Source organism: Pantherophis guttatus, chromosome 2 (assembly GCF_059756535.1).
Source record: "Pantherophis guttatus breed Tessera chromosome 2, ASM5975653v1, whole genome shotgun sequence".
Lineage (NCBI taxonomy): Eukaryota > Metazoa > Chordata > Lepidosauria > Squamata > Colubridae > Pantherophis > Pantherophis guttatus.
In genome coordinates, this window is record NC_142064.1 from 77,030,001 (window position 1) to 77,051,581 (window position 21,581).

General features: G+C 41.6%; 1 protein-coding gene across 1 annotated transcript in view; it reads right to left on the reverse strand.

The window, feature by feature from the left end:
* TTC39B (tetratricopeptide repeat domain 39B) overlaps positions 1-20,369 on the reverse strand; it is a 73,542-nt gene extending 53,173 nt beyond the window's left edge. Inside the window, exon 1 of the mRNA XM_034410468.3 lies at positions 20,125-20,369. Within this exon, the coding sequence (XP_034266359.2) occupies positions 20,125-20,178 (54 nt within the window). The 5' untranslated portion in view covers positions 20,179-20,369. The remainder of the gene's footprint in view (positions 1-20,124) is intronic.
* Positions 20,370-21,581: the final 1,212 nt, after the last annotated feature.

A 21,581-nucleotide genomic window follows, 5' to 3' on the forward strand; every position in this document is an offset into this window, starting at 1 on the left:
ACAAAGCAGTAATGAAAGTAAGGCAGACACCAGCAATGTACTACTTTTATCTGACTTTTTATGTTAAATAAGAGAATAATCTTTCAAGTAAATATTCTTAGAATTATAGTTAATACTGTGTTTCCCCGAAAATAAGACCCTGTCTTATATTTTTTGAACCCTAAAATAAGCGCTTGGCCTTACTGTCACGCACTCAAAAGCCCGATTGGGCTTATTATAAGGGGATGTCTTATTTTGGGGGAAACAGAGTAGTTATTTATGACATAACTTTCTAAACATCAGATGAGAATTCATCATTGGGCCACAAGAATTTGATATAAATTACTGACAGTATTCTTATCTTTGCAAATCAAGCTCAAATAAAATGTATTCCCGCAATTGTTTAAATTAGATGTGCCCACTATAAACATTTATTATTTCAATACTGAACTTTGCCCAAGATCAAATATTATGAAGTGTATTGAAAAATGTAAATGTAAATGTAAATGTAAATCTTTCTGGAAGATTTACAATGATAAAAGATAAGTGACAGTTTAAAGATTAAATTCAGTTATTGTGACAAGCAATTTTATAATAGAGAGCCTACTCCATTAGAGGGGAAGAAAAGCCCAACCTATAAACAACATTTGAGGGACGCGGTGGCTCAGTGGCTAAGACACTGAGTTTGTCGATTGAAAGGTAGGCAGTTCAGCGGTTCGAATTCCTAATACCGCATAATGGAGTAAGCTCCCGTTACTTGTCCCAGCTTCTGCCAACCTAGCAGTTCGAAAGCACGTAAAAAATGCAAGTAGAAAAATAGGCACCACCTTTGGTGGGAAGGTAACAGCGTTCTGTGTGCCTTTGCCGTTTAGTCATGCCGGCCGCATGACCATGGAGATGTCTTCGTACAGCACTGACTCTTCAGCTTTGAAATGGAGATGAGCACCGCCCCCTAGAGTCAGGAATGACTAACACTTATGTGCAAGGGGAACCTTTACCTTTATCTTAAAAACAACATTTAGGGAGGCAAATAGTTCTTTGATCTACTGGAATATAGTATTGAGTTGTAATATTATGTAAAAGTAAAAAAGTTGAAGCCATGTGTTATTATCTTATTCTACCATACAAAAAATTGTCAAAAATCAATGCTTTTCCTTCTTTCCCCCTAACTTTCCTCTCTTCCTTTTCCCTCCTTTACATCCCCATTATTTTTATTTTCCTTTCAACTTTATATTCTAGTAAACTAATAAAAAAATTAACCAAAAAAAGTGTAATGGTACATGGGAATGATCTTTGAGACCAGGGAGGATATGCAGCTTAGGGAATAGTCAGATAAGGAGCATAGCCTGCAGCTATATAATAGGCAGATCAAGGGGCCCAGGAAGAATCCTTCCTAAATTATCAGAATATAAAGGTGACAGCGGGAGAACTGTACTTTCAGACTTGCAAGATTTATGTAGTTTTTCAATAAAGCAGAATTAGCTTATCAGGCCATGTTTCCTATCTGGTCTTCCCACTAACGATGACAGAAGAGTATTGCAAAGCATCTTATTCCAGGGGAAGTTCATGATGTTCTGGAGTTGGTTCAGCATAGTCTTGATGGAGAACAGAACATCCTGGAATTCACTGAAATGTTTCATTCTTGACTCAACTAATTTTCCACAAGTTGTTTTGCTTTAATTACAAGGATATTTCACTGTGTTGGTTCATAAAATCACTTGTGTCTTATTTAGATTTGTATGAAAAACTTATTTCCGGTGTTACATTGTTTTATAAACTTCACATGGTGTCTTGTTTTCAGTTTCTTACCCCTACCCGTAAAGATTTATTCAACTCTTTTTCTTCATTACTAAATTAGGCCTTGCTATAGATTCAAATGTCGCGACTGCTCTGGCATTTATGTATTAGTAAAATACATACTCAACTTATATCTTTTGCTGAGAGGTCAATTACATCTAAAGATTGGGTCAGATGATCGGAGTACAGAGGAAAGTGGCAGATTATTTTTTATTAAATCTGTAGATGATAGATAATTTACCTGTCAGGGATATTTTAATTATGATTCCTGCATTGAGCATAGCATTGGACACAACAGCCACCCCTTCCAAAGTTTATGATTTCTTAAAATTTACTTTTATCTATAATCATTCTATTTTATATGCAAAGTTATATACTATGCTACAAAAGGAACCTATATATTGTTTTACTTATTATGTAATAGATTGATGTCCATTAAATATTCTTACTATCATTTTTCCTGTCCTCTGATTTCATAGGTAGATCATTACTGTGGAGTATGGAACATCCTGAATGGGAAAGCTTTCTCATATAAAGTCTGCTGTGGTAATATAAAATCAGGTAACGTTTTGCTTTTATTACATTATTAAGTCCTTGAGGCATTTATAAATTTCATAAATAAATAAATGTGGCACCAGCTGCCTGCTGGACAAGCTGCATTATTTCTCTGCTCCTCTGGACAGCCTGATAGTAATTTTTAGTGCTTTGGTGGGATGCAGAGAAGTAAATGGCCAAGCAGTTCCTAACCTAATCTAAAACTGCTGCTGCCCTCCTCCCTGCTGCTACTTTAATTCCAGAAGGCTTTATGAAAGAACTATCCAGAATAGGAACTCAGAAGGGAGTCATGTTGCTACTTTAGCAGTTGCCATGCATGATGGACTGATTACTGTAGACTCTATGTCTGCCATCAGTAAAGAATCAGTCACTACCTTTTGCGGACTATTTCTTCACAATTTCATCCTCACAATTTCTCCAAAACTGCTAGACTGTTCCAACCAAATCATCAAGCTTAGCAGGCTTGCTGAAGTACAGCCCTTAAGAGATCACAGCACATTATAAGAAAAGACAGAAGAAAAAACAAAAAATCAATACAACTTACACCTCAATTTTAAGTTTAAATAAATTTCTATGCTTGCGTACAGGTAGTCTTCAACCTATGACCATAATGCAAACTGCCCATTATGGCCCCCACCCCCTGCTTTCCCTAATGTAGTCATTAAGCAAAGCATGGGTGCCTAAGGGGTGAGGAAGGCCCTGAGAGATCTAGCACAGATTGAGGTCCACCTGCCCCGACACTCCCAAGTCTTACCCCATTTTCCGCCTCTTGGGATCCCCATAATTCTTTGGTCCTCCCCCCCCCCCCGGGATCCTTCAGGTCTTTTCCCCCACTTCCCCCAAAGTTTAACATGAAGAAAAACCAAATGTCCTAAAAAAAAGCAGCCAGACAAATAACTGAGAAACCCTATATCAGTGATGGCTAACCTTTTTGCCATCGCATGCCAGGAGCGGGGGGGTGGGGGTGGGGGTGTTGTTTGCGTGCACACATCCATAATTCTATGCGCCCTGCCCCTGTGCATGTGCGTGCAATTCCCCCCACACTCCCCCTGCTACTGGTACATGATGGCATGGTAGGCCTGTTTTTGGCTCTCCCCAGCCTCCAGAGCCTTTCTAGGAGCCTGAGGAGGGCAAAAACAACCTTCCCCACCTCCCCTGGAGACACCCCGAGAGGTCCCAACAGAAGTTGGCAAACGGGCTGTTTCTTTTCGCCCTCCCCAGACTTCTAGAAAGGCTCTGGAGGCTGGGGAGAGAGAAAAATGGGCCTTCCCCACCATCCCCCCAAGGTCCTCCGGAGGCAGGAAACAGCCTGTTTCCCTACTTCTGGTGGGCCCGAAAATCAGCGGACTGATTTTCGGGTGCGTACACGTGTGCCAGAGCTGAGCTCGCATGCCCACCAATATGGCTACACATGCCACCTGTGGCACGCATACCATAGGTTTGCCACTATGGCCCTATATTGTAATTCTGTTTACAGAACTATTTAAACCAGTATGACACAATATTCCTTGTATTTGGTTTTTTTCACTGATATTTCTATTGGGATTTGTGATCTATAATAATAATTATTATTGTTGTTGTTGTTGTTGTTTAGACTTCTATACCGCTTCATAGTGCTTTACAGCCCTCTCTAAGCGGTTTACAAAGTTAGCATATAGCATATTGCATATTAGCATATTGCATTAGCATTAGCATATTGCCCCCAACAATCTGGGTCCTCATTTTACCCACCTCGGAAGAATGGAAGGCTGAGTCAACCTCGAATAGCATCTCCCTTACAAGACCAGCTCAGCTAGGCTACTTTTTTATTTTTACTAAAATAATAAAATATGGTCTAGTTGTATTCTTTGAGATGTTATTATTATAAATTTTGAAATGTCATATATTGTATTTAAGTCACACTATGTAGAACTTTCTTTCCATTTATCTATCTTCTTAAGTTTAAAAATATTCTTTAAGAGCTGTCCACAGAGACTAACAAAGAGTCAATTTCAGCCAGTTCTCTATAGCTTCCAATTATTTTATGTCAAGCTGCTTTCAGTGTACCAAAGAGAAGCCCCTAATGGCCAATTACATCAGCATGAAAGCTTCTTTGCATCATGAGATAGTATGCAATTGACAAGTTGATCTCTAGCAACCAGATTCCACCTTTAAAATATTTTTGGAGCAATCTTCTCCTATATGGTGCCTTACAGATATTTTAAATTACATTCCCAGAATTGAGAGGTGGGATGGTCAACATCTTGGGAGTTCTAGGAATTGTTGCTGACTACATGAAGAGACTATCAAATTAGATAAAATTATGTTACTGTATCAAAGCACTTTTTTTCCCAAATGGAATAGAAAGATTTATTCCACTTACTGTCAAAATTCTTGATCTGAAGAAGTGATCATATGAGCTATTTTTTAGATTGATCCATTTCATAGTCTGTTATAAGAATAAAATAATATCACTTGAATGAAGAGTAAAATTAAGGGACATGCACCAGGGTACCTACTGTCTCTGTCCTAATGTTTTCTTTTATTCGTATCCTTTTCATGTATTTATAATTATGTTTATACTTTTATCTGTCATAAAATACATGCTTGACAAAAAATACAAAATAAAAATAAATAAATAAATAAATAAATAACTTTTTTTCAGTTATGTTTCCTTGCTATCATTCTGAAATAGTTACCAATGAAAAATATTCAGCTCTTTTTAAGGTAGCATTTTTGCCATATTTTTCTTTCAGTTTCATTTCTCCTTCAAACATTTATCACTGCCTTCCCTAAAAGTATAGGTGGGCAAACAAAAACAGTTGATATTTAAGATAAAAGGGGCAATCAGGTTCCCTATTAATGAGGTTCAGGACTGCAAAGTAACTCCTAATATTCTCCTTGAAAATAATGAAGAATCCCTGAAGAGCATATTGTGGAAGGTAAATTGGCTTTGTTCTACTTTAGCTTGGCTTGGAACTTGCATATGAGCAATTAGTGAATTGATTCCAAAATGTTTTTGCTGTTACAATTACACTTTTCCATTTTATTCTGGCAATAATATAGCCAAATTCTATGGATTGGCAAATAACTTTAAACCATTTTCTCTTTCCTACACCTTATTTTCCATTACACCTTCCTCCTTAGAACTTCCAAAACTTGGCATTTCAGAGTGAACCTGACCCCAATATTCCCTCCCCCACTCAGAGAAGAACATTTACTTTTAATGCTCTATCAACAATAGTTGCGACAAATTTGCTCCTTTCCATACTGAGCGTGCTCCCTAATGGAAGGCATAGTTGAATCAACACTACACAGTTTGTTCATTTGTCCGTTGTATTGCATATGGTTCTCTGAATTAATATAACCTTAACTTATTCATTGAATAGGCAACTGTATCAAAAAGAACATGCTCTTATTAATACATCTGCAGAAATCTCAAAGAAGCTTGTAAAATATTGTTCAAAAGTGTTAGTTGAAAGGAAATGTTGGATTATGTTTTGTGATATAAAGCAATTAGCATAAAATTTATCTTTTAAGATTTCACTCAGTTTTGTTGTATGGTGTGTTTATATTATATGAAATTTTGATATTTAATTCAAATATTTATTTTTCTAGGAATACAGAGTTACTTTGCAAATGCAAGAAAAAGCAGTCTCTTTAAGGAAATACTGAAAGATGCAGTGTTATCTTTAAATAATATTTTCCAAGAGACTGGGTCATTTAGTATTTTAAGGTGGGTTTTTTTTAGAACAGTGTTACTATTTTTAAGTTCAAAGAGAGTGACTGAATTTTAAAAGTTAAGCAAGGTTGGATATACAGTAGTTTGTATTTTCATGGAATTCACTGGAACCTTATACAGGTAATCATCTAATAACCATTTGCTTAATGACTGTTTGAACTTATAACGGACCTCTAAAAGGTTATTTAAGACTTGTTGTCATAGCATAATATCACTTCCCATAATCAGGTGATCAACATTTTGGGATTCACCAATTGCAATGTCCCACAGTTACATGACTGCTAATTACTATATTTTTTGTCAGTTTCTGCTAGAGGTTGTTTAAGCGAGGAGAAAGGAAATGCAACCCATGGGAAATATCACCAGAAATCACATTCATTTCTTTTTTTTCTTAAACTCAACATTTGTTGGCTTTTAGGCAAATCATGTGACAGCTTCTAGGGTTTAGCTGAATCTTGATGTTTTTCAGAATAATTTTCCTGCCCCTATACTGGTCAAATACCTCAACGTTGTGCTCAAAAATAGAAAATATTTAATGCTCAGAATGGAAAATGGCTGAGAATGGGTTTTCAGGCTAATATGGCTTCCTTTTTTTGCATTGTTTTTCCTAGAAATCTCTACCCTTTATTTATTAGCAATCCACTGTGTAAATGTAATGGAAAACCTCTACATAGACCCATCACAATGAATCTGATTGAATAACAAGTTGAATAATTCCTTCTTTCTCCTTTGTATCTCTTTAAACCCAACTCAATATATTGGCCTAATTCCAGACCTCAACACTGCCAAGGAGACAGTTAAAAAGTGCAGTAGTAGTTTATACAAAGCCACGTGAATTGATGACTGATTTCTAAATCACATTTTTTGAGTGAAATTCCTGATCATAGTGTTTGAATGAATGCCCAATACACTAGTTTGAATACACTGATATGTAGGTTTTATAAGAATCAGTTCTTTTATGAAGAAACCTGTGTAAGGATGAGCCACTGTGTACCTTTCCCCAAGATGCTCTACTGCGAATGTTGAAACATTGTACTGCATACATATATATAAAAACTGTGCTAGTTTAGGCATTTGGAGAGCCTATGTGGCAACAGGTTCTCAATGTAGTATAATATCTTCCCACTGTTTTTATCATAAGTACAGGCAGTCCTCAATTTACGGTCACAATTGAGGCCAAAATTTCTGTTGCTAAGTGAGACATTTATTAAGTAAGCTTTGCTCATTTTACAACCTTTCTTGCCAGAGTTGTTAAGTGAATCACTGCACTTCTTAAATTAGTAATTCAGCTGTTAAATGAACCTGGCTTTCCCATTGATTTTGCTTGTCAGAAGGTCCCAAAAGGGGATCACATGTCCCCAGAATACTGCAACTATCATAAATATGAGTAATTTGCCAAATGTCTGAATTTTGATCACATGACCATGGAAATCCTGCAATGGTAATAAGTGTGAAAAACACTTTTTTCAGTGCCATTGTAACTTTTTCAGTGACATTGTAACATTTATTAAATGAACTGTTATAAGTTGAGGTACATTACTACCTGTAATGTACTTATTGCATGCCATCCAGAGATTTCTTTGAGCTGGGCTGCCTTAATAAATTCAATAAATTCAATAAATTATTTCAATGCTTCTTTGTTGCCATTTATTATCCAAGTGGGTGATTTTATGTCTCTAACATACCTTTTCCAGTACAAATTCAAAGTAAAATTGACATATATTATTTGATAATACAATCAATTGTTTGAATACACTACTTAATACAAGTGAAAAATCTAACACACAAAACAGAAAGATCAATTAATCAGCAGGCATGCCACTTTACTCTCTATCACATGTGCTTTAGGGGTTTATGGAACCTGTAATTAGTAATGGCAGTCAATCTAAAGTTTTTGGTAAAAATTAAACTTAGTTACAGAAAGCAGCATGCAACTGGTGGAAGGGGAAGAGAATAAAATAGCAGTGAATGAACTGCTGCATTTTTTGATTTATCATATGATGAAAATGTAGCCTGTATGTTCTAATGGATGATGAATTCTAGTATTTAAAAAAAATTGGCAGATCATGACAAAGCAGCAATGTTATGGCTAAAAATGTATACTTTCAAAAACCATTGTGGCATGTTGATTTGTTGTCAGCTCATAGCAATGGCCATTGGTATTTGTAAAAGTTTTTGATAACTATCTCATCCATTCTTAAAATAAAAAAACATGCTTTTAGAGAGAATTACGCAGTCAAGCACAAAAACATTATTTTATAACAAATGCCAACTTCAAAGCTTTTCAGTTTTGATTTATATTTGATACCTAAAAGTTAAAAATGTATTGCATCACATCATTTATGATGACAAAATTAAATTAGCCACTAAAGGGCAACCTATAGAAAAGATGAGCCTCTTAAGAATTCTGGACTTAAAATAGTATGTAAATTTCAGCTTGTTACACATGTCTATTTTTATGTATATATTTTTATTAGATTAAATAACAGCAATAAAATGAACATGTGTGTGATTTTTTTTCAGTGTATAGTAAGGACTGGTTGCTTAACCATCCTACTTCACTCATCAGGTTGGTTGTTATTTTTATGTTTGGTCTATTTTAATTGTAAGTAACCCACAGTCATTCAGAAATCACAAAACTTCAAACTTTGATAAATTAATCCTTATTAATATTTTACTTCATATTTTCCCAAAGTCCTACCCTTGTATAAAACCTTCTACTGGTAACAATCTAAAACTTCTGCAGGGAATGATACATTAGTTCAGGGGTGTCAAACTCGTGGCCTGCGGGCCAGATGCATCACGCACTGGCCACACCTATCCTCAGTTTAGAAAAGGGGAAATAAATTGTGATATGTCACGTGATGACAATGTGACACCGTGAGTTTGACACTCCTGTATTAGTTAGTTCAGAAAATAGTATCAGCAACACAATTGTATTAAAAAAAGAAACTGTGTACTGTAAGTTTATATTATTCTCTACAAAATCAAAACAAGCAGCTTTATGTTTACTTAGGTATCATGACCATTATCTGCCAGATGAGTCAAGATCAATCAAGATGGTAAAATCTAGCCAGATGCAGAAAACTTCACAGTAAGCATTGAGAACTGCAGTTTCCCAGGGAACTTGGGGGAATAATATGTTGTCAGATGCCACTACTCATCAAACTTGTTACTTTTGTGGAGATTGGACGTTGGTCTTACCTGATACGTCTTTTCTCAACATGGGGAAAAACGTCAGTCAGGATGGGGTATACGTCCCGTCTAGCCAATGACCGAGCACTTTCCAAAGTCAAAGCTCCGCCCCTTCGAGGCTGCCCCAGTTCTTCGTCGAGGCGAAGCGACGGACTCGTGCTCCGTGACCTCCTGAAACGATAGAGAATTAATATTACCCCCCCCACCACCACCACCGGAAAAAAACCCAAGGGTGGGACTGACTGACATTTTTCCCCATGTTGAGAAAAGACGTATCAGGTAAGACCAACGTCCATTCTCCAACAAGGGGGAAAAACGTCAGTCAGGATGGGGACATACCAAAGCCAGATGTCACCAGGGAGGGAAGAAACTGATCTTGATCACCTCATGCGATATGGACCGACTGCAAAACTCTCCTGCCGAATGCAGCATCAGAGGATGCAAAGGAATCTACTTTGTAATGTCTCACGAAGGGACTGATAGAAGTCCATGTGGCAGCTCTGCAAACCTCTTCAAGGGACGCCTGAGTGGCCCAGGCGGCTGATGTTGCGGCACTCCTCGTCGAATGCGCAGTGATGGGATGCGGAAGAGGAGAAGCAGACTGGTGGTAAGCCAAGGCTATTGCGGCCCTAATCCAACGGCCTACAGTTACACTTGAAACACGGTGACCCAGGGAGGCCGGGTGAAAGGCAACAAACAGAGCTTCCGTCTTCCTGTGAGGGGCCGTCCAAGCGATATAAATTTTTAAAGCCCGGCGAACGTCTAGTGTGTGCCAAGCCTTCTCCAGTTGGTGGGAAGGATGAGGGCAAAAATCTGGAAGAACGACCTCCTGTGCTCTGTGAAAGGTGGAGTTTATTTTGGGTACAAAGGATGGGTCCAGCCGGAGCACCACCCTATTGGTATGGAACGTACAAAGGTCCGCCCTCACGGATAAGGCCGCCAGTTCAGAAATTCTGCGGGAAGAAGTGATAGCCACCAAAAAGGCGACTTTCAGCGATAGGAAACGCAGCGAGACTGAACGAAGTGGTTCGAAGGGAGGAGACATAAGGGCTTTCAAGACTTTATTCAAGTTCCATGTTGGATACCGATGCACGGTCGGAGGCCGTAGATTCGTAGCTCCCCGAAGGAAGGTAGTGATGATAGGATGACGAGAGATGGAATCCTTCGAACCGCAAGACAAGACGGAAGCAATGGCTGCCACCTGTCGACGTAGCGTATTAGGCCGAAGACCCTTGCGAAGACCTGATTGAAGAAACCTCAATACATGGATAATAGAAGCCGAAGTAGGCACAACAGGAACCGATGAACACCATAAACAGAACGAACGCCAAGTGGCTTCATAAATTCGGATGGTGGATGGTCTGCGAGCTGCCTGGATCGTAGCTACAATTTCTGACGGAATCTTGGCTTCCGTTAGGAGGAGCCGCTCAACCTCCAGACGGTTAAGCGAAGCCATCCCGGGTTCGGATGAGTGAGCAACCCCTGAGACAAGACGACCTTGGAGACAGGGATCTGCCAAGGAGGAGCCACAGAAAGGCCCATCAAGTCCGCGAACCAGGGGCGCATGTGCCAGAAAGGAGCCACCAGAAGTAGCTGCGCCCGTTCTTCGAGCAATTTCCGCAGAACCCGGGGAATCAATGGGAGAGGAGGGAAGGCATATAAAAGTCCTGAGGGCCATGGGCTGCGAAGGGCGTCTGTGGCTTCCGCCCGGAGATCCAGAAACCTGGAAAAGTAACGGGGAAGACGATGGTTGCTACCAGAGGCGAATAAATCTACTACAGGACAGCCAAATCTCGAGACGATGTCCTGGAAAAGCTCCTGAGATATAGACCACTCTCCCTGGTCCACCCGCACGCGGCTGAGAGAATCAGCCTGGACGTTGTCTGAGCCCGAAATATAATCAGCCCGGATGGAAGCCAGGTGTTCCTCGGCCCATAACCCCAACGAGTGAGCCTCGTCCATCAAAGAACGAGACCTAGTGCCTCCCAACTTATTTACATGAGCCTTAGCCGTGGTATTATCGGTTAGGACCAAAACATGCCTACCGGCCACTAAATCCCGGAACTTAAACAAAGCGAGCCTGATGGCTCGTAATTCCAACAAGTTAATACTAAGAAGAGATTCCTGAGCGGTCCATCGTCCCTGAGCCATATGATGTTGCAGATGTGCTCCCCAGCCAGAGAGGCTCGCATCCGTAGTGAGCTGGAGCCTTTGAGGTTCCCTAAAATAAGAACCCTTAGCCAAAGCCGGTGAAAGCCACCACCGAAGAGAATGGAGAACAGGCTGCGGAATCCGGATAAGTCGAGAAGAAGACTCTAGGTTTGCCCGCTGAAAGGGGAGCAGGAGCCATTGGAGCTCCCTGCTATGCAAGCGGGACCACGGAGTAATCCCGAAGATGGAAACCATCATTCCCAGGAGGCGGGAAAGAACAAGAACCGTAGCCGAGTCAGCTGCCAGGCATTGACGCACCAAGGATCGGATATTGGACTGTCTCTCAGGGGAAAGGCAAACGATAGAGGAAACGGTATCAATGGAGGCCCCCAAGTGAAGGATAGAAGTGGAGGGGGACAGATGGCTCTTGGACCAATTAATAGATAACCCATGAGCTTGAAGGGAAGACAAAACAAAGGGCAATTCTACTTGAGCCGCCTCCAGGGATGGAGACATAACTAATATGTCATCCAAATAAAATTGAAGGCGAACCGGGCGAGATCTGATAAAACCAATTAAGGAGGCCATAACCTTAGTAAATACCCTAGGGGCCGAAGACAGACCGAAGGGAAGGGCCTTATACTGGAAATGAGACCCTCTGAAGGCAAAACGGAGGAAACATCGATGAGAAGGTAAGATAGGGACATGTAGGTAAGCCTCTGTGAGGTCGATCGAAGAAAGAAAATCTGAGGGGCGAATTAACTCAAGAATAGACGATAAGGAATGCATTTTGAACCGGCGGTATTTAATGTGCCGATTCAATGCCTTTAAGTCCAAAATGGGACGCCAACCCCCGGAAGATTTCTGGACAACAAAAAGACGGGAATAAAACCCGTGGCCCTGTTCCGAAGGAGGAACTGTCTCAATGGCCGAAATCTGTAATAGGTGGTCGATGGACGCTGAAAGAATCTCTACCCTGGTTGGATCCCTGGGAACGGGGCAAGAAATAAAACGGGAAGGAGGAGGGGAGGAAAACTCTAAAGCCAACCCAAAGGAAATGGTGTTGAGTACCCAGGAGTCACTAATGGAAGCAGCCCACTGATCACGGAATAAGGAGAGGCGACCTCCAATAGGAGAATGAAAAAACTCCTCACCTAGCTCTGCGAGACCAACGACCCCCCCTACCACCTCGGAAGGACCTCCGAGGGGGAAATCTGGACCCTTGTCTGACCTGGGGATCCTGATGTGGCCTGGCCGGAAAGGATCGTTGCCCCCGAGACTGAAAGGAGGAGGAACCAGATGGTCGAAAGGATTGAAACCGCGGGAATGAGAAACGGTGATCCGAGCGACGAGAGGCTGGGGGAAGAATCTTCCGACGATCCCTGGTCTCAACTAACAAGGGTTCCAAAGCAGAGCCAAAGAGAGAACCACTGGCATAAGGCGCCGAGGCGAGTTGCCATTTACTGCGAATGTCAGCCTGCCAATTTCTAAGCCACAAAAGTCGGCGAGATGTAACATTGGAGCCTAAGGCTCTAGCCGAAAAACGGGTGGAATTCAAAGTGGCATCCGCGGAATATTCCAAAGCCGCCGCAATTTTATTCAGATCTTGGTGGGACCGGGCGTCAGAAAGAGGAAGCCTGGCTTGCAGTTGTTTAAGCCAGAGTAAGGCAGCTCGGTTAAAGAATGAAGCAGATGTTGATGCCCGTATGGACCAGGCGGTAGCTTGGTGTCCTTTCAGAAGTGTTTTCTCAGCTCGCTTATCCTCAGGTCTGAGGGAATCCTCAGGGGGACCCGCCGGATGGGAAGTATCGGTCAAGGCCACTATAGGTGGATCAACCTTCGGGATCTGTAAAATATCCGCTAACGGGGAGGCCGAATTGTATAGCCGCTTGTCTAGGCCGTTAGGGCTAGGTCCTGCGCCAGGTAAGTTCCATTGTCGCTGAAGGACATCTGTAAAAAGCTTGGGAGCCGGAATGGTCTCCGGTTCGCTGGTGTGTTCTGCGAACATAGCAGCCGCAGGATCCGAAGTTGATGCAGGTGGAGCAGAAGAGGAAGGTGAACCTAAACGGGTGATGGCAATGGCCTTAAATAGCAAGGAACGGAAGAGGTGCGGTTTAAAAAGGCCCACAAACGCTGGTTGGTCGGGCCCTAAACCTTCATCGTCTGACCAGGGTAAGTCCTGAAATTCATCCCCTTCGGATAAAGAGGCCTGGTCGAGAACGGCTTGGGGAGAGGCCTGGTCCTGATCCAGTAAGGAGACGTCCTGGACTTCAGGAAGAGAGTGAGGAGGATCCCTTAAGGAAGCAGTCGTAGGACCTTGGACAAGACAATCAGATATAGATTGACGAATAGCCCTGGAAATAAAGGCCTCTAAGGAGTCAGCCATTGGAGTAGATAAGGCCGGTCTTGTATTGATAGGTGCAGATGATAAAGCTGGACGTTGGTCAGAATCTGGCAGGGTTTGGAACAGATTTTGAGGGTCTGCAGGAGAAATAGCTTGAGAATCCCCCATAACATCCGGGGATAGATCTCTCAATGAATGAGGGGAACGAGGCATCTCCGGTGGATGTGAAGATGCCCGGCTTGAAAGAGATTGGGCTCTCAAAAAGGCCTTCTCCATGGCCTTATGCCTACGCTGTTCCTCCCGGGAAGACCCAGATGTGGAGGATTGAGCGTTATTACGCTTAGAGCGAGCTTTTTTACTCGGTGGAGGCAACGAAGTTGAGGACCCCTCAAGAGGATCGCTAGGATGGCGCCTACGAGACGAGGAGGCAGCAGGCCTGTCAGAATTATTCTTGGACGACGCCATTTTGAATTATTTGGAGCCCTGAAATGGCGACGAGAAAGTGAATCTGAGGAGGAATCTCCTTTCACAGGAATTTTAAGGCAAGGGAAAAGATTGCCGAGTCCTAGTTGCCACTCTCCCCTTACACTGAGGCGATGAAACAGGAAGCTGTCAAAAATAGCCGTCCCAGGCCGGCGAGCATGCGCTGCAGCCTTATCTCCCCGATCGCCTCAAAGCGCCAGAAACTGAAGCGGAAGGCTTCCCAGGCAAACCAAAGTCCTACCGCTGCGATCGTCTGCCTCCGTATGCGCTATTGCCTCATTATCTCTCCGATCGCTGCAAGCGGTAAAAAACTGAAGCGGAAGGCTTCCCAGGTAATAAGGGCAAATCGCTGCACTTTTTTTGGGGTCGTAAATGCCTCCTGCGCCAAACAGCTGGGAAAGGGAGGCGCTCTTCAGTCGCTAGCCTTCCGGCACTAAACGCGACCCTGGGACACAGGCGCGAGGCCGCTGGGGCGCGGCAAAGCTGCTAGGCAAGAGCCTTTTACACGCAGCTAAGGTTGGCTGAAAGAAACCGCTTTAAATGAGGCAACCTGCCCAGGAAAAAAAGGCCACAGTACTTGCAGTTATAAGAAGGTCAGCCCAGCAATTAAAAGTCAATAGAACTGAGGTAAAACGTCAGTCAGGAGAGGACACGTTCTGTCAGGCGAAGACCGAGACGAAGAACTGGGGCAGCCTCGAAGGGGCGGAGCTTTGACTTTGGAAAGTGCTCGGTCATTGGCTAGACGGGACGTATACCCCATCCTGACTGACGTTTTTCCCCCTTGTTGGAGAAGTGGGAATAGCCTGATGGAAAAAACAGACAGTCTTGGAGAAATGTTATAGTCCCAGTCCCATCCCCCCCCAAAAGAGCATTTTAGACCAAATGCAGTTTTGAAATCTGTCTGAACGATAAGAACATTTCCATTACAGGAACACTTTATATACTTCAGTCCTATGTCCATGCAAAGATATTTATTTATATAGTGGATACATTTAACTATATGTCTATACTGCAACACAATTACAGACTGTCTGAAGATGAGAAAGGCAGGGTTAATGATTTTCAGGTCATGTTTTTTCCTGATCAGATAACTATTCCTGAATTACTTTTCTTTCAGTTAGATTCCAGTTGCATATTAAGTTATAGAAGGTCATGAACAATAGTATCCTTACAGTGGAAAATAAAAGATTACATGATACCCTTAAATGAACCTGAAAATAAATGCTAAGCAACCCAATACCACTGCAGTGCTCAATGAGTTGTGCAACCTCAGTTATATTATCTCTGTGCGAGAATTTGTGCTAAAATGAATATTTTGCAAAAGTGAGCTTTGGGGTTTGGGGATTAGCACTCCCTGTTTAAAATTATATCCAACACAAAACACATCTTTTTTATCATAATCTGTTCTGTGTATGTATTTTTTATTTGTATTTATGTTTGCTGCCTTGAGTTACAAATAACTCAAGGCAGCAAACATGTTCAACACACCTTCCTCCTATTTGGGCTGAGAGCCACTGGCCTGGCCCAAAGTCATCTAGCTGGCTTTCATGGCTAAGGCAAGACATGAATTTATGGTCTTCTGCTTTGTAGCCTGGTACCTTAACCACTAGACCAAACTTTCCAAATGATAGTGCTGTTTAATTTATGATAATCTCAATGCCTGCTTGAAGAATTGAGTCCTCAATTCTTACATTAGTAATTCGGTTTTTCAGGATGGAAAAATGATTTCTCTACTCAAGTACTATTCAAAATATGTGTCACAAAACTATTTATTAAGGCAGCATTCATAGATCAAAGACATGCTCTAAACGTTTAAAACAAAGATAGAGAACTTTTAGGAGGTTTGTACACATTTAGATTTTGAAAGGATAGATCAGTAGATTCAAATACTGGCTAATTATGATGGATGTAGCCATTCACAAAACTCCCATTTACAAAAAGACAAACTAATCTTGCAAAGAAGCACAGATCCATGCAGTTCAGTATATTTGTAGTAATTCTAGTAGCTGCTAGAAGGACCCCTTAAGTTAGTATATCTAGCCCACTATTGGTCTTCTTTTTATGTTAGAATATAGAGTTTAACTTTGAACCAGAAATTAAACTAGATACTAAGGAGATATAACCTATACATGACTTTATGCATGGATCTATCTCAGAATAAGGCCATAATCTGAAATAATTCTTCTGACTGTTTATCCAGCAGTTTGTCAGTCAAAGTATATAAAACTTTCTAATAGAACATTTCTTGATTTGGATCAAGCAAAATAAGTCATGACTGACAGGTTTGGAATGAGTTCCAACACCAGTTGGAATTTTGAAAAAATGTTAATATACGGGATAACCACAGTTAATATCAGCTCATATGAAATAGGAAAATATGATTACCTGAAGCCTTGAATAGAAGGATTTCAAAAAGACAGGAAAACATGAGGCAAAAACTTTGGAATTATGTCAGTTAACTCATAGCTGAAAATGTTAACTTAAAATCTCCCTTCACCAGTTCTTTCAGAAATTTTTTTTTAGAATTTGTTTCTCCTGCTTAAGCTGTGCTTTAGAACACCCTCACTACATCCCACCAGAAACTAAGTTAAGACAGATTCAAGTTTCATTATTAGTTATCCTAGCTGTATTTATTAGATTTTTATCACACCTTTGTTATTTTATAACTCAAGGTGATGAACATACATAATGTCATCCCAAAGATGCTTTTTCAAGAGGCAACTGGACTTTGTTTTTTCTTTGAAGATGTTTCACTTCTCACCCAAGAAGCTTCTTCTTCTTTCGCTTCTCATCCAAGAAGCTTCTTGGATGAGAAGCGAAATGTCTTCAAAGAAAAACTAGAAACTTCAGTTGCCTGTTGAAAAGCACCTTTGGAACAACCATGATCTCAATGACTGAGAATCTCCACAGACATTTAGCGATACATACCGTGTTTCCCCAAAAATAAGACCCTGTCTTATATTTTTTTGAACCCTGAAATAAGCGCTTGGCTTTATTGCCATGCGCTCAAATGCCCGATTGGGGCTTATTACCAGGGGATGTCTTATTTTGGGGGAAACAGGGTAATAGTCCTTCTTCCTCTTGTTTTCCCAACAACAACAACAACTCTGTCAGGTAGATTGGGCTGAGAGTGATTAATCCAAAGTCACCCAGTCGGCTTTCATACTTAAGGCGGAATTAGAACTCGCAATCTCCTGATTTCTAGGCCAACACCTTTATCATTACACCAAACTGGTTCCCACAGAGAGATACAAAAGTAGAATTAAGACTCAGGCAAGTTGGAAAAAGCTTCTACACAAAGCTATAGCCTCATAAATTTGTCCACAGATAACACCAGATGAAATGAAGTTTATGTTGTTTCTGGGAGAATATGGTACAGAATAAGTTACATTTTCTGGCAAAAAAAATACATTTAAAAATAACAGTCCTGTTTGACTCTCTTTAAATTCTCAAATGATGTATCAACACTATTATCTTTTTCTAATACAATACACTTCCTCTAAGAATATTTTTTCTATGTACAGTTATTGTCAAAACCAGTCAAAATTACACCTATCTTCAAAAAATGGGTAATAATAAAAGTGAACCCTGAACATTTTCATAAAATGGCCATCAGCATTTGAAACAAAGTCACCCTTGAACTCTAGTCAAAGAGTAAGGGCTGTTTGGGATACCACTGATAATGTGTTTAACCCAATATCCCTCAAAATGAACAAAACATCTGGACTGTTTTACAAAACATCTAAAAGAACTATTCCATTTCCTGTTATTTTCTTGTTGTAGGTCAGGCATGTCGAACCTGCAGCTCACAGGCCACATGTGGCCCTGGACTGCTAGTAATGCAGCCCCACAAGATTGTAAACGTTTGATATTATGTGATTTATATACATTAACTATATTATATATTTTATATGCAGCTCAAGACAATTCCTCTTCACTCAATGCATCCCAAAGCAAGCCAAAAGGTTGAACACCTATGCTATAGTAGATCATTATGTATATGTATATCAGAAGATTTATTTCTGTAGATTATGGATATATGTATCAATAAATCATTATTACAGGATATATAACTGGGTTGACACATATACTTCAAGAGTATATATCCTTCTCTATAGGATGGTGAATGTTCCAATCCTGTTTCTATGAGGAAATAAATACATTATGGCCTTCTAAAAAAGGGCATTACAGATAATTTTCAAACAATACGACCCCAGTATAAAATAATACAGGTAGTTCTTGACTTACAACCATTCATTTAGTGATTGTTCAAAATTATAACACCATCAAAAAAAAATGACTTACGACCTTTGCAACATCCACATTGTCACATGATCCACATTTGGATGCTTAGCAACTGGCATGTATTTATGACGGCTGCAGTGTCCTGGGGTCATGTGATTGCCTTTTGTGAGCTTCTGACAAGCAAAATCAATGGGGAAGCCAGATTCACTTAATAACTGTGTTACTAACATAACTGCAGTATTTACTTAACAACTCTGGCAAGAAGGTCATAAAATGGGATAAAATTCATTTATCTTATTTAGCAATGGAAATTTTGGGCTTAGTTGTGGCTCTAAGTCGAGGACCACCTTTATAAACCCAGAAAGTGCTAACTGAACTAGCATTTTGCAAGTAGAGATATTGTGTTTGATTTATTTTGGAATGTACCACTTCACATCAAATATTACAGCTTCAGTTTTCCAGATATTTCGCACTATGAATAACAGCAACCTGCTTTCAATATATACAACCGATGTTAGAGCTTACTTGTAAGCAAGGATTCTTTTTTTTCCCCTTGGTTTCAATACTATTATGTTTGCTGAACAGATTGAACAGGGCCAGGATAGGAAGAAAGTGAACTGCTTTGCATAAAATACTGTATATGAGCAAAAAATATGCGTGCTTATAGGTTATCTCTATAACTTGAAATTCAGCACAACTATCTTTTTCATACAAGTACAGGTAGCCCTCTACTTACGACCACAATGATTTGAGCCCAACATTTCTGTTGTTAAGCGAGCTCATTTGTTAAGGGAGTTTGGCCCCATTTTATGTGACCTTCCTTGTCACCGTTGTTAAGTGAATCACTGCAGCTGTTAAATTAGTAGCCTAGTTGTTAAGTTAAGAATCTGGGTTCCCGATTGACTTTGCTTGTCAGAAGATCTCAAAAGGTGGATCATTTGATCCTAGGATCCTACAGCAATCATCAGAAATATGAACCAGTAGCCAAGCATCTGAATTTTGATCAAGTGACCATGGGGATGTTGCAAATGCCGTAGGTGTGAAAAACGGTCATAAATCGCTTTTTTCAGTGTCCTTGCAACTTCGGTCACAAAGCGAACCGTTTTAAATCAAGGATTACCTGTACATACTGTGTATACGAAGCGGGGGAGGGGTGTTTAACCCAGCACAACTTAGGTGTGCTGTTAAAATACTAAGTTCTCAAATGCCACCTGACAGCAGAAGCCTATCAAATTGGTTTAAACACGACCAAGTACCACCATCACCACCTTCCCGTCTTCCTGGAAAGCCAGCAGCACCTGTTGGATACCAGGAAGCCAGGCACTTGCTTCGTCACCAAGGCGTCCCGAAAGGTGGAAAGCGCTCCAGGCCTGGCCCCTCCATCCACATCTGGCCCCACATCAGGCAGGAGCCCTTCGGCGCGAAGACCCACTGGGGACCGGGAAGACGAGCCTGAGCTACTCCCGATAGGGAAATCTGAGCATTTAACACACACACACACACCTCACTCCCCGTGCAGGTATCACTCTGGGCTGGAGAAGCGCTTCACGCGCCTGAGCACGCGACGCCCAGTTGCCGCTTCTCTCCCCCCCCCCACAAAAAAAATATCCCGCCAAACTCAACCGACCCTTTTCCTTCCCCCGAGGCGACTTACTTCATCGCCGCCGCCACAACGAGACCCTCTGATTCCATTTCTGACACTCGCCATATTCCCCGCGAGGGAATTGTCCGTGTCACAATACCGTGTGGAAAGCGAGAGGCGTTCTGAGTGGCGACCTGAACGATCCTTGAGGGGAGGGCTCGCTTCCCGCGCTCCGAAACCGCCTGTTAACCGTCGTCGTCGGACCGGCTCCACCTCGACTGAAAGCGACTTGCAACCGGCTCCTGGCGGCGTTCTGAGCCGTCAAAGCGCGAGCCCTCTCATCTGCATAGCTGGACCCGCCCCCGACGAGCTTCGAGCCTTTCATCTTTTTTCTTTGGCGGCTCCCGGGGGGCGGTAACGGCTGTCCCTCCCCCCCCCTGCATCCCCCCGCGTGGCAAGGAGAGCGCGCGGCTGGGTCGTTGCAAAAAAAAAAAAAAAAAAGGCGATCTGTAATATGAAGGTGGACCCATCGCGGAAATGCTGCCGGGGTGGGGGAGTCAGGGTGGGGGTTGGGGGAGTTGTTTGCGCAAGTCCTTTAGACGCTTCGGGGAAGTGGAGAGGCAGCCGCGATAGGCGCCGTTTCCTTGGATCCACTCCTTCAAAGGATTTTTTGGGGGGAGGAGGGGGGAAGCGCTCTAAGCGCGTCGGAGCTTCTCAAGTTCTAACGACCAGGTCGTCCTCGACTTACGACCACGTTTGAGCCAACGTTTCTGTTGCTAAGAAAGGCAGTTGTTAAAGAGAATTCTGCCCCCATTTTATGACCTTTTTTCCACAGTCGTCAATTGAGTCGTGTGGTGGTTAAGCGGATCTGCTTCCCTCATTGACTTTGCTTCTCAAAAGCTGGCTGGGAAGGTTACAGATGGAGATCACATGACCCTGGGACAGCACGGCTGTCGTAAATACAGTTCGCCAGGCACTCAAAGTTGGATCACTTGACCAAGAGGATTGCTACAACGGTTATAACTGTGAAAACTGGTCATTACAGGTTGTCCTCCACTTATGATTCAGCCCAACATTTTTGTTGTTAAGTGAGACATTTGTTAAGCGAGTTTTGCTCCATTTTACGACCTTTCTTGTCACAGTTGTTAAGTGAATCGCGGCAGTCGTTAAATTAGTAGCCCGGTTGTTAAGTGAATCAGGGTTTCCGATTGTCTTGGCTTGTCAGAAGATCGCAAAAGGTGGATCACCTGATCCTAGGACACAGCAATCATCAAAAATATGAACCAGTTGCCAAACATCTGGATTTTGATCATGACCATGGGGATGATGCAAAGGTTATAAGTGTGAAAAACAGTCATAAGTCACTTTTTTCATTGTGCACAAAGTGCTGCTGTAACTTTGCACGGTCACTAAATGAACTGTTGTAAGTTGAGGACTACCCAAAGTCACTTTTTCAGTGCGAGTGCATCTTTGAATCATCACTAAATGAATTGTCATAAATTGAGGACTACTTGAACTGCCATGTTACA